A 14,438-nucleotide genomic window follows, 5' to 3' on the forward strand; every position below is an offset into this window, starting at 1 on the left:
AAAACAGTTTGTTTTGGTCTCGTTTGGCGGGAAGGTAATCATTGATGCGTGACTTACTTGTCACGGTTTGACCTTGTCACGTGATAAGCCTGCGTCAGGAGAGATTAGGGTAACCTGTGAATCGGATAAAATACATTTTATCTCAGTAGTCAAATTAATAAGCCACGATAACGTTGCACTTAAAGCAATGTTAATTGCGAATATTTATCCCGATTAACTCAAGGATTTGCTGTTTTATACGAGCGTGATAAATTTTACCTTTAAGTTGAACCCAGCGTTGCCAATCAGCTGATCGAATTATTACGTCATAACGGATTTTGGATTCGGTTGAAAGATTACGAAATTGGGTGTAACACATTTTTTGATCAGTGCCTGAATGAACAAGTCGCGTTAGTTTTAAGTCGTATTGCTTTCCAAACGCTGTTATTTTTCTTAAGCAACAACTCTACCGGACACCATGAACTACGATTCCTGTGACAGACCTTCCTCCAGGTGAGCTTATGCTTTTGTTACCTATCTAGGCCGTAGTTACTTTGAAGTAAATGAGTCACTTATCTGGGCTGCCTCCGTAAATTTTCTGGAATTCTGGCTCAAAACGTTTATTAAGTGCTAGACCAAACTACATGTAACGACATACTTAACGAAGACTTACCAGGCATATTTATCTTGGTAAAAATTCTACCCTGACTACGGCATTAGCAATTACCGCATGGCTATCTTAATGCGCGCTTGTGCTACAGGTTTTATTATTGGTATCGTCCAGCTTCATAGCCTAAAGGTTACATTTTGCTTGAATGCTGGTACACAATGCCAGTACCACGCGTGGACCGAGGAAGGCGATGATGATTTAAAACTTGAAGCTGGTGCAGTTTCTGTTTCAAGTGTTGCCAGTCGTGGTGATATAGTTATTTCTTGAGTTGTGAGAGGTTAAAATCGTGGGGCTAATACCTGGTATAGCAGATGGCCTAAATACCCTCATTTCAACGTTTTACCTTTTGAAGAACTTTTGAGTTGGAATTAGCCTAAGTTTTAGTAACTTGGGTCATTCTTGTTTTAGCCCAAATTGTAAAGAACCCAACTCACCTGAGTTTTATGATAACCAAAACGCCAGGCTTCAATCAACCATTTTATTTTTCGTGAAAATCGCAATGGGGGCGAAAAAATCAAGCCAGTTGTTACTTGACCTTCAAATGCACAAATGTCCATAACAGCCAGTGTTCTGCACACACTTTGTTAAGTTGATTGTTTGGCAATTTTCAACTACGTCAACTGGTGACCTCATTTCATGTTATGTTAATTTATATTTCATGGTTTCATATTTTGTTAAAAACTTTAAAATCATAGAATATGGCGTAATTATAAAGCCCATTAAAACTCGTTTTTGTATCAAAACTCACCTCTAGCCGGTGAATGGGTACATATCCAACGCGGCTGTCCTCTACAACCTTGGTTAGTTTGGGGTTAAAGATTATAACAAAAACAATTCACACTGTTATAAAACCCCAAATTTATTGAGAAGGGCCCAAACTCTGCGGTTGTCTTCTGTCCCGTGCAGAAGTTAACAACCATGTCATGCATATTTTGTACACCAGGCCCCTGCTACCTGATTTGTGACGTCATTTGACACTTATGCACTAGACCAGGTGTCGGTCCACAAACTGTCTTACTTTCTGCCAAACTAGTTGCGAAGTTGTTACTCCCTGTAAAACTCATTTACGCCTGGCCGATTCACAGCAGTAAAACTGTGTTCGTTGATGCCGCAAAATTATTTTATAATAAAAGTTAACCTTCCGATGACCTAGAATATCTTAGGTTTGAATGGCTATGTTTGAAGGTTTGAAATCACTGCTCTAGACCTATATTTCGTTATGAACAACAGGATTTTTTTATTATTAATGCTTTTTTATCTTCGTTTTTTTTTTCTAGAGTGAGTCGGCCACCCGGTGGATGTTCAAGCAACATTTTCGGAGATCCGACTCCCGTCAACGCTCCAGTCAAAACAAGCAGAAATCCCAGCTACCAAAGCTCAGTTTTCGCAACTGACACACCGGCTGAGCCTGCCATCAAACCCAAACCAGGTAACCTACAACGACTAGAGCTACTGTAACTGCAGTTTAATCTGGGCATGTAGTTATCACGCTGCCTTTACTTTCATGATGAATATATTTTTTATGGGTAAGTTTATTTTCCATAATTCTAGGAGCTGTTAACAATAATCTCGTTGAAAATGATACTAATTTGCCAGAGAGCGTTCATATCGCGAAAGAAGGTAAACTGTTGTGTGGTGGCCATATTGCACTGTTTGGTGTCAGATGAAGGGATTTTGGTTGTGGGTCTAGTACCATGCATATTATTTAACTCTTACTAACCGGTTTTATTTTGAACTTTTCTACTAACAAAATTTGAGTTGCTCTCAGATTTGAATATCTCTGGTCAAGTGTTTCCGTAGTAATTCTGTGGTTTTTTAATAATACAGTAACTAATGACAGCAATTTAAGCATAGTACGAGGCTCTGGTCCTAATTGTGGCAACACTTCATGCTCATTACTCATTTTCCTTTTGTGGTTTTACTATTTACAATTTGTTCAGACATTGTCATGCCGTAATGTACAATTCCAGGGTAAATGGTTTACAGTAGATATTGTGTGAGATGGAACAAGTCACAGCCAAGTAGTAGCAACCTCAATAAATGTAAAATTATGGAGGCATTTATGTAGGACCTAGCAAGATAATACTTGACAGTGTAGATTAACTGCGGAAAGGTTATAGAGTTGCAATGAAAGACAATAAGTTGCATTTAGCAAATTCTAAGGTGTATGCCTACAACAGGGTAGTAGTCAATATATATGCAGGATAGTGTGAAAGTTGACATCATGTTCAACACATTTTAAAAATGAAACATAACTTGCTGCTATCTCATCGTGAATGATGCAGAGTGTTTTGCAGAAGCACGAAAGGTTCCCCTGAGTAACATTCCCATGTTTATCACCGACCGACCTTCTACTGCGCCTTGCCCGAGAAGATGTGTTTCAAAAACTATGCAGTCGTCAGTGTTCAGCGATCTTAATTATCCAGTCAACCCAAAGTATGAGCTTGGGTTTAAGCAAAGACCCAAAACAGGTTGCCACGTGTAGTCTGAGTAGATAAGTAGATAGTGTCGCATGTTAGTGGTTGCAGTCGTGTTATAGGAGTGAGCATGATTTTGTTTTTATGCAGCTTTCAAACCTGCGACACCAACCATCAAGTCAAGCATTTTTGCGCGTGAGAAAATTAGCGAAAAGTCAGCAACGAAGAAGAAATGCTCTTTAACACATCAGTCAAGTATTTTTAAGCCGCCGCCAAAGTTATCAGTTAGAAATGTACCAGCCAGTAAGACGTTTACTTGTACCATGCATGATGAGATCACTGTCGAGCCGTTTTTAACTAAGAAGAAGTCAAAGGATTCAAACCTGTCAATCATGGATGGTTCAGCATGTGAAGTGACGGGGTCACCAATTCTAGTCTCGTCCGACACAAAACAATCACAGATAAAATACAGGCAAAGAAATAGAAACCCGCCATCTACTGGTGAAGTTAATCGTTCCACGGCCAATTTAATTTACTCAAAATCAAAAATTCCAGTCAAGCTTCACCAGAAGAAGATTGTTCGAGAGAGCTCAACAACAAGCTTAATCACAGGCACCGAGGCAGAAGTTCCACCGCTTTACACGAGCGACGACAAGATAAGTTGCGTGAGGTCAGTGAAGAGATCCCAGGAGAGAGAACAGCCTCGCATTTTCAGTAACCTCCCTCCCCAGCAAGCTCCTTTGTTCTCAACCGGTTTCCTTTCTGCTCCGTTAACGAAAAGATCAAGTCATTCTTCGAAACAATCTTCATCGCAGGTGTTACCGTAGAAGGGTCAGATGAGTTCATCCTGTCATGTCATTCAACGAACGGAGAAGAAATATAACTTTCCGTTAACGTTTTTATGTTTTGTGCTGTGACTGCCTGCAGGTTCATGCATGTATTAAAAGAAGTGAATTCACCATTTGTCTGATTTTCTTCAACACTTTTTGTTTTGTGAAATATTTATTCACCGACATATTTTGCGGCAAACAGGCGAAAAAATTGAATCTGCAAATGTTTAATCCTCGCAAATTGAAACTATGATTTATTCGCAGTTCGTCGAGACCCGATCACAGGAGAGATAATCGACAGAGACGAGAAGAAGTTGGAAGATGTGGAGACTCCGGCACCAGCCGAGGGAAAAGAGAATCAACAAAAAGCAGAAACAAATCATGAACCCCACCTGGGAGGTGTGCGGAATAATTCCGGGGTTCGTTGTGCTCAGCCACCTGGTGGTAGATCTACTTTTACTCTCGGTTAAATCAGCAATTGTTCACTCACAATAAGCCATTTTCTTCCTAAGCTTGGTGCATAATAATTAACTTAGTGTTTTTGCGTTGTTCAAAGTTCCCGGCTGTATCCTAATTTAAGAACACGATATTTTTTGTGGGAATGTGTTATTCGCCGTAGAATGATGTCAAAGTGTTAAGACGTGATTATTCGGTGTTTTGTCAATGTCAGTGTTTGCTGTTTGTGTGAAGACCAAGTAATCTGTTGCGTTATCTGTGTGCTACCTGTCTAATTTTTGTTGTGTCTGCGTCTTTCTGCTTGTGCAGCCTTTCCTTAACAAATCACCTGGAATGGTTTACTTCAATCTCCAGTGTTACCGCGCAATAATAAAGCTATTGTGTTGTCACAGAACATCTTCTCGCCTTTGTTATGAAAGCAGCTCATGCAAAGATCTATTTGTTGTTAAACTTCATTTCGTGTGAAGTGTTTGTTAGTTGCTTCATCTGGTAATTCTAAAGCTTGCTACAATAGGACACATACCAGGGCTAAATGCACGCATCTGTGGCGACTTGAACTCGGCAGGTGAAAGATGCTGCTGCAATTATGTCCTCTAGGGTGGAGGGTCATGTGACAACCGAACTATAACCACGTGACTCCTGATACGTCATAGGCCTACGTTTGAAAAACATCCGCGTAAGAAACAATCATGTGAAGATTCTGTAATCAACGTCTGCTGTATGAAGACCTTATCGCGATTGGACTGGTACAACAACTTGGAAAACACATACGTCAGAATTGAGAGGCCAAAATTAGCCAAGATGGTGCGACTTTTCGAAGTCAACAACTGAATGAAAAGAAGAAAGATTTATGCATCGCAAAGAAGTTATGTAACCACTTAAATAAGCGACGCATTCCATTTTTCAAATAAAAACCAGCAACAAGAGTAGAGAACTGGAAGAGAAAGGCGAAAACTAACTTAAGCAATCAGAGAGGCGATTTATGCTGAAAGAAATCAATTATTTATTTGCGAGTCTGCAACGTTAATTTCTATACAAGTGAACCGAGTGCATTCAAGACAAACGTGAATACATCGGGCTGAATACTTATATTATCGGGCGACTAGAAGCTGTAAATAAAAAGTGTATTCTGTTTGCTGCTGTGGTGTTCATTTCTTCGCAGGCAATCTAATCAATAAGTAAGTGTGCGTTAAATTGTATTTACATTGATACAAACGGAGCAGATAAATTTCACGCCGGGGCACTTATGGGCGCGTTTAATGGGAACTCAGCCTTAACTTTTTAGCTCTTACGTTACTTGTTACTTGAAGGTGGCCAATTACGGAAAAATATTTCACCAACGTCAGACCGGACAAATCAAGTTGGATCAAGTTTAGCTTTCGATAAGTTGTTTAAGTCGATAAGTGGTTCGATATGATTTGCTGAAATGAAGCTGTTTCCTGAACCCGACGCATACCATTCTAGCTCTGCTAATAGGTCACACAGGGTCATTACCATAAATTTCCCGGGGAAATCCCCAATCTATCTCACTTAACCGATCAAGATTTGGTTGTTTGGCCGACAGCAAATTGTCGTCGACGAAGAAAACTGGCATCGTGCTTTTTTATTCGCGCAACATCACAATTTTAAAGTTATATGAAATGAACAAAAAATAAAAAAGATTTTCGTGTCATTTAGTTTTCGTTATAGACCTCGGGATCGAAAAATATGGCGCCAACATTCATACTACAATAGAACGACAATAGAACGACAATAGAATAACAATATGCTCACACGGCAAAAAACGGCAAAGACTCGATGGTTTAAAACGTTCAGGATGTTAACTGGGCAACGGAGCTACGACGATGAAAGGCCACCACGAATGAAAGCATCGTTGTTGAAGGAAAATCGATCCCAATCAATTTCATGTCAAGCAGAACAAATGGTTTTGGAAGCTTGGATGAGTGGTTGTAGATAATGGAACATCAACTCTGTAATGAAATGTTGAAACGATGATTTTTTAAAGTGGTTGACAAAATACAGATCATGACTTATATGTAGCAATAGTGGTCTGTGGCGGGAGTTACACTGACGACACCTTTTTATAATTCATCTAAAAGCAAAAATTTATAGACAAACGTGTTTTTAATAAAAATAGACTTGATAGGTCTTAATATCACTCATTCATTTCAATTTTGCCGGTGAAGTATGGCGGCCTTTAATTTGATTTCTATGTAGTGGCGAGATCTACCAATCGTGAACATGAACATCATGAACATAAATAACACCAGACTAATTCTGAATTAGCTTTCGTCACTGTGTCATTGATTGTGTTACTGTGGATAAGTGTGTAAATGTGTGCCAATTACTTACGCGTTTGCTGGGCAACGTAGTCCAAAGACGCAATTTCTTGCAGAAAATATCAGGACTTCAGTCAAATCGTCATCAGAGATATGACGAAGAAAAGTTCGCTGTAGCGAAAACAATATTATTTTAAGAATAACGTTTTTTAAGAACGTTTCACTATAAATGAACTTTTTCGCCGCTATATCCACACATTGTATGCGAATGCATGAACAGCTTATATTAGCCATGAACACGACTTACTCTTAAAAAGCTTGAAGCGCAAGATTCACCAAGAACTTTATCAACAAAATTTTCTCCCATTTCTCGAAGTTGTTCATTCTTTAGAATTTTCAAGGCATCAACCGTGTCACTTCTAAACATTCTGCTGCAACCCTAAAAAGGTTTAGATATCCTCTATTAATAGAGAAGTTAAGAAAATTCTCCTTAACGTATTTACTATAACTAAATTAGAGTAAGTAGCAGCAACATTTAGAACTATTTTTGAAAGCAAAACACTCACCAAAGACCTGACGAGCATCCTACTTTCCATGCGATCTTTCAACAGGTTGATTGCTTCGTCTATATAAGAAGAAATATTGACATGATGTTAATGACGTTATTGGTGAGATTCATCGCATAAAACCTTAATTATTATGAACGTTGTAAACTTACTCGATGCACTTTCACGGTGAGTTCTCAGCAACCTTTTCCCATCAACCACAAGTAGTAAAAATATTACGACTGGAACTGGCAGGAACAAACTCGTCATAGTTTCTTCTATAATTTCTTCGTCTTCTGACAGAATCCTTCAGGCTGCTTCCAGGTTGTGACCTTCCATCGCGGACCTTTGCCGGCTTTTATGCTTTTCCTGCTCATCTTTTTTTTTACAAACTAATAAAGTTTTTTGTGACTGGCCACGCTTTTTCACATTGATTTAAAAAAAATTGCAAAACGAAGATTTGCACAAAAATGAACAAGCTTTTTTCTATTTATATTTCCTAAAATAGTCGCTTTACTGCCAGACTGGAACGCTATTTCAAGATGCGGCCACGATGAATGAAATACTTCAAGCTGCGACAACACTCATTGACAAAAGTTTGTTTGAAATTGTTGTATTAATTTCTAAAAACTTTTTCGCCAGTGTCCTTTTAGTAAATCATCGAAAGTCCCATTGATTTCAACGCTTTCCTGAACTCATATGCGGTATAATCTCTGCAAATAAATGTCAATAATACTACGTGCGGATGCGGAATCGGTTGCTGCGAGGCACATTCCGTAACGTCACAAAGTGTTGAGAACTGAACTAACAGTCAAAAGGGAAACTAAATGGCTTGCAACGATGCAAATCGCAACCTTTTTATCAATGTTTCGTGGGAAGGGACAGGAAAGTTGTTAACCTTGTCATAGCATAATATAGCAAGAAATATGCTCGCGAACAATCAATGCATCGGGTAAAACGGCAAAACCCTGATTGCTTTAAAACGTGCAGGACCACGGTGGCCGCATAACTCTGGAAGGTGAACATGGCCGCCAAACATTTTCAAAGTTTTTGCATCATCTTGCAAAAAAGTAGCAACATTGCGTAATAAAAACTAATGTGTAATTACTTAAATGGTTTCTAAAGTTTAATTTAATTTTTTTTCGTTGCAACACATGTTTTTCTTGCATGCCATTTCACATATTTCTATGACGAAGTTTCTGAGCTCAGAAATACGTTTGACGCCTCATTTCACACGCATGGAAAATATGTGAACGTAGGCGGTTGCGTCGCTTTGTGGGAGTTGCGTTAGCGTCAGGGGGTGGTTTTGCGTAAAACCCATTACGTTATAGATTACGTCAGGGGTGTCCAACCTTTTTAACCAAAGGGCTACATGCGATTTACGAATGATTGCGTGGGCCACTTGAGTGTTTACTGCTAATTTCTAATTAAAACACTCACACCAAAATTCTAATCTTAGAAATACGTTTTATCCTTTTTTTACAATTATAAGAACAATAAATATACCAAGATATAGCAAATTCAACAAAGTTTTTACTACACGTCGACATTTCAATGTAAAGTTTGGCATTTTTGTTTTTTCTTAACAAGTTGGCAATATTCGGTGAGATGGACGATGTAGCAATGCGAAGCGAGTTTTCCATATGGCTGTCAGAGATTAGTAAACAAACAATTAATGCCAATTTCTCGGAATGTAAATATAAATATGTATTTCTCGGAATGTATCAATTACGTAGGCGATTCAGTTGATAATATAAGTCATTTCGACAAATACCGCGCGGGCCACTCAGAACCTTCCCGCAGGCCAAATGTGGCCCGCGGGCCACGGGTTGCACACCCCTGGATTACGTGAAACATTTTGCAGCAAAAGATGCAGATGCTGCAGAACCAGGTTGAAATACATTTACACTACACAATCAAATGCCACAAAATCCATAAAAAACAGCACTTGGCAATGCTTATTCTTTATCTGGCAACGTAGCACTCGCACCGTGCTCAAACACGATTGCTTTATCATTATTACGTAATAGTAACATCATCGGCGTGAATTTGGTTAGTGCGGTTGCCGATCAACTGCTTATTTGTTGAATTATTATTACGGGCAAACAAATTTATTTATCTGAATAAGTGAATGAATTGGAAACCAGGAATCCAGCTTCGTAACAACTAATCGATTAAACATTCGCTCGTTGTCACCAAACGTAGTAAGAACAACTGAAAAGTATGTTCTGGTAATAATACCGATTTCTGTACAACAATTTGGTAATTAGCTACTTAAATTACGTCATTTTTAAATTGATTTCGTCAATGGTTCAGTAATCGATGATTCTCAAAGTATACGTCACTACTCGCGAGAAGTGGCCGCGATGTCGCGATGTGAAAAAGATTTCAGTTGAACAAAGTAGCTTAAAAAGGGATTTTGTTTTGAACAAAATGTTTTTACACATCTCAGTTTAAAGAAGTTTTGAACAAACCTTGCCCCCCACACCAGCAGTTTAACTGACAGTCAGCTGTACATGGTCAGAATATCAACATCGCTCAGATGAAGGTGAACTGACGTACCAGGCGTCCGAGCCACGTGCTTATCATAACAAACGTTTAAGCAAACGTTGATTGATTTCTTTTGCAACGCCTCTCGCTACTTTGAAAAATTAAAATCGTAACAATTAAAAATATGCTGTAAATTTTTCACAGAACCATCATCTCATTAATATTTTTCGGAGGTTCGTCAACTCAAAGCGCAAGAGATCGATGCAATTATCTTTCAGTTGCTCCAAGTTAATATAATTGATTGGATTTGTTTTTGCCTGGACCAATTATAGGTTGTTTCGACTAATGTTTGACCAATGCACTGCATTGGACGCTTAGAACTCGCCCTGACCTCTTAATTTGGTTCGCATAAACAATTATGACGTCATACTTCCACGGAAGTTATTTTTTGATGACGTAAGAAAGAAAACTAAATGCTCAGGTTTGTAGCAAAGTAGCTGCAATTGGCTGAAGAAAAATGACGAGCGCTGCTGATCAAAATAAAAAGCACCGAGGTGTTGGATAAATATTTTAATAGATCACAGTTAAAAGTCATATCAAGAGAATTCACTGATGTAGTCGTCTCCTTCACATGCGACGGCAGATGTTGAAATACCGGGAGCCTGGATGACTACTTGAAGTGAGCGATATCGTTTCAGTTCTGAAAATAGAAAAAAATCTTGAAAAAGTCGTTTGTAGACAAAGTTACGAATATGTTTAACTCGTGTTGAAGCAGAATTGAAGGTAAAAGCGAGATTGGAGTGAAATTTTTCCAACACAGCTGAGCTTCGTCATCATTGAACGCGCAATAAGTAAAAAAATCAAAATGTCAATTTATTGCAGTGAAGCGTTGTCTCGTCGATTTCTCTTCCAGGTTGTACACCAGGAGGCGCCCATGATCGGCCCTGTCCTTCTAATCGATTGCACTTAATATCATGACCATGCTGTCGATGTGCTTACGTGATGGGGCAGCGTTGTCCTATTTTGCAAGTTTTTATCGCACCTTGGAGCAACTCCAGGAAATCACTGTCGGAGAGATGACGTAGAAAAACCTCCTGCGTCAAAGACAATGCAACGAAAATTGCTCATTGCTTCTGCTCATTGCGTGGGCATTTAAATTAGATAGATACAAAACTTTATGCTTCATTAGAACAAAATTTACCCTTAACAACGATGCTTGAGGGCAATGCTGACCCAGAAGATTTCCTACCAATCTTCTTTTGACCTCTTCCAGTATATCGTCGTTATTGACAGAATTTTCCATCAGCTGTATCAGGGTCCTCAGCGCAACAGCTTTGGGACAGTCCTGTATATTGTGACGCAATAAACGATATTGGGCAATTGCAAAACTTTGAAAACGTTCTTGTTAAAATGTCGGCTCATTTCTAATTGTTTAAAATTGAAGTCATATGTATAGGCTATAAAAATTATTTAAGTAAGTTAAGACAAACAAAATCATACAAGTGTTAATTATAAATCCAAAACTTGATGGAAAAGTTCTTACCAGAGTTGCACGAAGGACTTTATCTTCCAAGTCTTCCAAAAGCTTTACAGCTGCCAAACGAAACAACAAAAAAGTATTTATAAAAGTGACTAATTGTGTAACACCACAAAAAAATCGTTGTAAAAAGCAAACTTACTCCAATCGCCGTGCGCTCCTTGAGCGATGCTGAAGAATAGAATTGTTGTGACGAGCAGTAGGATTGGTCGCGTCATCTTCATATTTCTGGCAATGGACTTCTCGTCCATTAACTGTGCTTTGGCTTCCTTGGGTTTGTTGCTTATATTTCCATCCTAACACTGTTGCCTTCTTCTAGAAACACAACAAAAAAACAATTTTGGTGAATAAAAGAGCTAATTCAGCTTCAGGTCAATTTTGCTCATTTCCAGCGAAATGTGAAATTTTTGACCTGAAAGATAAACATTTGTTGAAAACCGTTTGGGCTTAAATTAGTTTATATATGTTCTTAATCTAAATATTCACGTGGATTTGTTGTTTAAAAATTCGTTGTTTTTTGCTTTTTTTCCATACAAAGATTTCTTATACTTTCATTTAACATTGGAAATAAAGAGTGGTCTGTATTTGCACTGCTGCACAATGGAGCTAAAAATGACACATTTACTTTTTCAGAATGAACACATTCACACAAACTAATTCGTCATTAAACCACGTCACTATGACTGATTATCTTCGACAATGAACCCGCGTAATTGTTAGAAGTAAATCAATATAGTGGCCTGTATGTTATTTACAGCTCTCAAAGTTTGCAATTAATAGCAAGATTAATATCCACTTTAAGCATGATTGATATGGTTAGAGGTTGACTGGATATTTGTACTAGGATATAAATGGTGGTATTTTAGCATATTTATAAGTCCACGTCGTCATATTTCATAAACCGAGGAAAAATGTCATTCTGAATTTAAATCAGTTTTGCTACATTTTGTTGACGAAGAATTTTCCGAGTAGGAACAAAAATAACCTGACAGAAAAAAGAGTTTTTTCAAAATTAATACAAAGAAAAATTAAATTTTTCGTCACTTTATCAATTAGGTACAAACTTGTGACCATACATATATGCACGGTTGTGAAAGGGAATCCCCTGAGAAAGGACAGTCGACATGAAATTTATCCAAAAATCTAAGGAGACTATTTGTAAACAATACTGAGGCATGGTAAAACGTTTTAGATTTATTTGTTTATTCTTTACTTTACATGTGTGAATAATTAACATCTTCGTAACAGAAACTAGGCTACTCCTAGCATTAGAAGGAGGAACATTCAAAATTTGCGACCGTTACTGTATATGCGCATATTATATTGATATCGAACCTTTAGAGGTGGGAACGGAGACGTAATGTGATGTTCAGACATGCTTTCCAGGCTAACACTAAATACTGTGCATCGATGCCATAAACATCTTAATATGTCTGCATACAAACTTATGCTGGTCGTTGGTCCAAAAGTGGGGCGTTGGGACGCACTCAGATGACTCCCAGTTGGTAGCCGAAGCAAACTTTTATACAATGTTGTTTTTTTCAGTTGAACCTAACTTTTGTCGTTCTTACCAAAGCTGCTTCAAATTGACACATGCAGTGAAGAAATAGTTAATTTCTTTTGCGTCGCTCCTCTTGTGTTTGTTGCAGTTTTTTGTTTCCTTGTTCATCAAGTTTTTGAAAAAATTCAGTTTGTCTTCTGTCTTTGCTTGTGGATATAAATGCAACACATTACAATTCATAGATATCTTATACTGTACAATCTATATTTGTGTGGCCTATAAATTTATTAATTATAGCGATTTGTTTTATAGCGTAACAATCAATTCTTCTTGCGACCGAGAAAAGAGCATAATTGGGGCGCGAAAAGCTAAAACCGCGAATATGGCGATTGGCCACCCCGGTGTGCGCCATGCAGATGTTCCACTTTCGATCATGTGACGTCATCAATCAAGACCTACTTCACAGATGACCTTTTTCACTTTGGCGCCTTCACCGCCAGATTTTGGACACAATTATAAATTTAAAACCAACACAGCTCGCTCTCTACTGGAACTATCCGACAGATTTAAACGATTTTGAATCTCATCCTGACGATCGGGTCGCTGCGTGTTTTGTTGTGACGCCCTTTCTTTGTCTGCGCATGACGTAATTTCTTCCATATAACATTTTACGTTGGTGACAAAATACGACGACAAATTGCCACACAGGCAAAGAACTAAATTGATTGTATAAGGAAAAAAGGACGCTCGATTACGTATATTATAATCTACCTCACGTAAATACAAGAGTATACGTCGCCGCCCGCGAAGAATTTAGCTCATAATTGTTTGTTGTTTTAAAAAGTCAAAGCGCATGTGACATGTCAACAACATGTGAAACCGACTAATAAGCCCAGCAGTTAACAATCGCACACACTACCCTTTCAAATCCAACTTGCCAAACATCTACAGTGTTACAAACTCGAATTTTTAACAGGATGAGTGATCGTCAGATGTGTTCGGTGTCTTCCAGTGATTCATTTGTTAGTTCGTCGTCTTGGTTGGTCAATTTTGTTTCAAAATAAATCTCTTTGACAAGTTTTATTGCGCCACTTTCCGGTATCAATTCTGTACGTAGCATGCAGGTAGCTTACTTTACACCTCCATAGCACGCGTGTAAGTCATACCACGGTATCCAAATGCTGATAAAAAGTGTCGGATCAGCCTATATTCGAGTAAGTTTGGTAAAAAATTGATAATTGAATTAGATATTTTTTCGCGTAAATTAATTCCTTTACTTTAATTACTCAACAAATCATTTAATTATTATGAATGTCGATTTTAAACGTACATCATCCTTTGTTGTATTTACTTTGAATAAGAATATGTACTATATGCTTTCAAAAGTATTTTTTATGAATTCGTTGAAATCCTGGCCAATTTTCTCACAAAGAAACGCTGGCAACCTGCAGTCTACAATCATCTGATTAAAATTGATTTTATCGATTTCTATCAAGTCAGTGTGGACCTCGCGAGGTGCGTGTTCACATTGAAGCGCCGCTTTTGGTGGTGAGATTGTAAATATCGTCTTTTCTCAGCACAGGCAGAGTTTTTTAAATTCCGTAAATATATGTCCGTTGCCTTTTATTCTATATATCGTGATTTTACTGATTTAGGCTAACCTACAAGGGAAGGTGTTTTCGAGAATTAATGTTGTGTTAACTTTTGCTGTGTAGACTAGGTTTGGTGATAGTG

The 14,438-nt window shown here is 38.1% G+C and overlaps 2 protein-coding genes across 4 annotated transcripts; one reads left to right on the forward strand and one right to left on the reverse strand.

Moving 5' to 3' along the window:
* The first annotated feature begins 334 nt into the window (after positions 1-334).
* LOC143462279 (uncharacterized) lies at positions 335-4,746 on the forward strand. 3 transcript variants are annotated; one of them, XM_076960382.1, is made up of 4 exons: positions 335-492; positions 1,927-2,078; positions 2,201-2,269; positions 4,161-4,746. In XM_076960382.1, the coding sequence occupies exons 1-4, from the start codon at positions 458-460 to the stop codon at positions 4,364-4,366; spliced, it is 462 nt and encodes a 153-aa protein (XP_076816497.1). In that variant the 5' UTR covers positions 335-457; the 3' UTR covers positions 4,367-4,746. The 3 variants fall into 3 exon arrangements, with proteins under 3 accessions (XP_076816497.1, XP_076816489.1, XP_076816506.1); XM_076960374.1 differs by lacking the exons at positions 2,201-2,269; positions 4,161-4,746 and adding exons at positions 2,947-3,120; positions 3,217-4,154; XM_076960391.1 differs by lacking the exon at positions 2,201-2,269.
* A 5,499-nt stretch (positions 4,747-10,245) lies between these two features.
* On the reverse strand, positions 10,246-11,446 carry LOC143471293 (uncharacterized). Its single transcript, XM_076969734.1, has 5 exons — positions 11,346-11,446; positions 11,210-11,259; positions 10,868-11,011; positions 10,666-10,760; positions 10,246-10,366 (listed from the first exon to the last, which is right to left on the reverse strand). The coding sequence occupies exons 1-5, from the start codon at positions 11,425-11,427 to the stop codon at positions 10,294-10,296; spliced, it is 444 nt and encodes a 147-aa protein (XP_076825849.1). The 5' UTR covers positions 11,428-11,446; the 3' UTR covers positions 10,246-10,293.
* Between the last annotated feature and the right edge of the window lie 2,992 nt (positions 11,447-14,438).

Source organism: Clavelina lepadiformis, chromosome 1 (assembly GCF_947623445.1).
Source record: "Clavelina lepadiformis chromosome 1, kaClaLepa1.1, whole genome shotgun sequence".
Taxonomy (NCBI): domain Eukaryota; kingdom Metazoa; phylum Chordata; class Ascidiacea; order Aplousobranchia; family Clavelinidae; genus Clavelina; species Clavelina lepadiformis.

Excerpts from the sequence above, each read along its gene's own strand:
- LOC143462279 (XM_076960374.1), top strand. The coding sequence starts at position 458 with ATGAACTACGATTCCTGTGACAGACCTTCCTCCAG. Across the intron at positions 493-1,926 it reads TGTGACAGACCTTCCTCCAG|AGTGAGTCGGCCACCCGGTG; the intron begins GTGAGCTTATGC and ends TTTTTTTTCTAG. Across the intron at positions 2,079-2,946 it reads TGCCATCAAACCCAAACCAG|AAGCACGAAAGGTTCCCCTG; the intron begins GTAACCTACAAC and ends AGTGTTTTGCAG.
- LOC143471293 (XM_076969734.1), bottom strand. The coding sequence starts at position 11,427 with ATGAAGATGACGCGACCAATCCTACTGCTCGTCACAACAATTCTATTC. Across the intron at positions 11,012-11,209 it reads AAGTCCTTCGTGCAACTCTG|GACTGTCCCAAAGCTGTTGC; the intron begins GTAAGAACTTTT and ends CACAATATACAG. Across the intron at positions 10,367-10,665 it reads GGACAACGCTGCCCCATCAC|AACTGAAACGATATCGCTCA; the intron begins GTAAGCACATCG and ends TTCTATTTTCAG.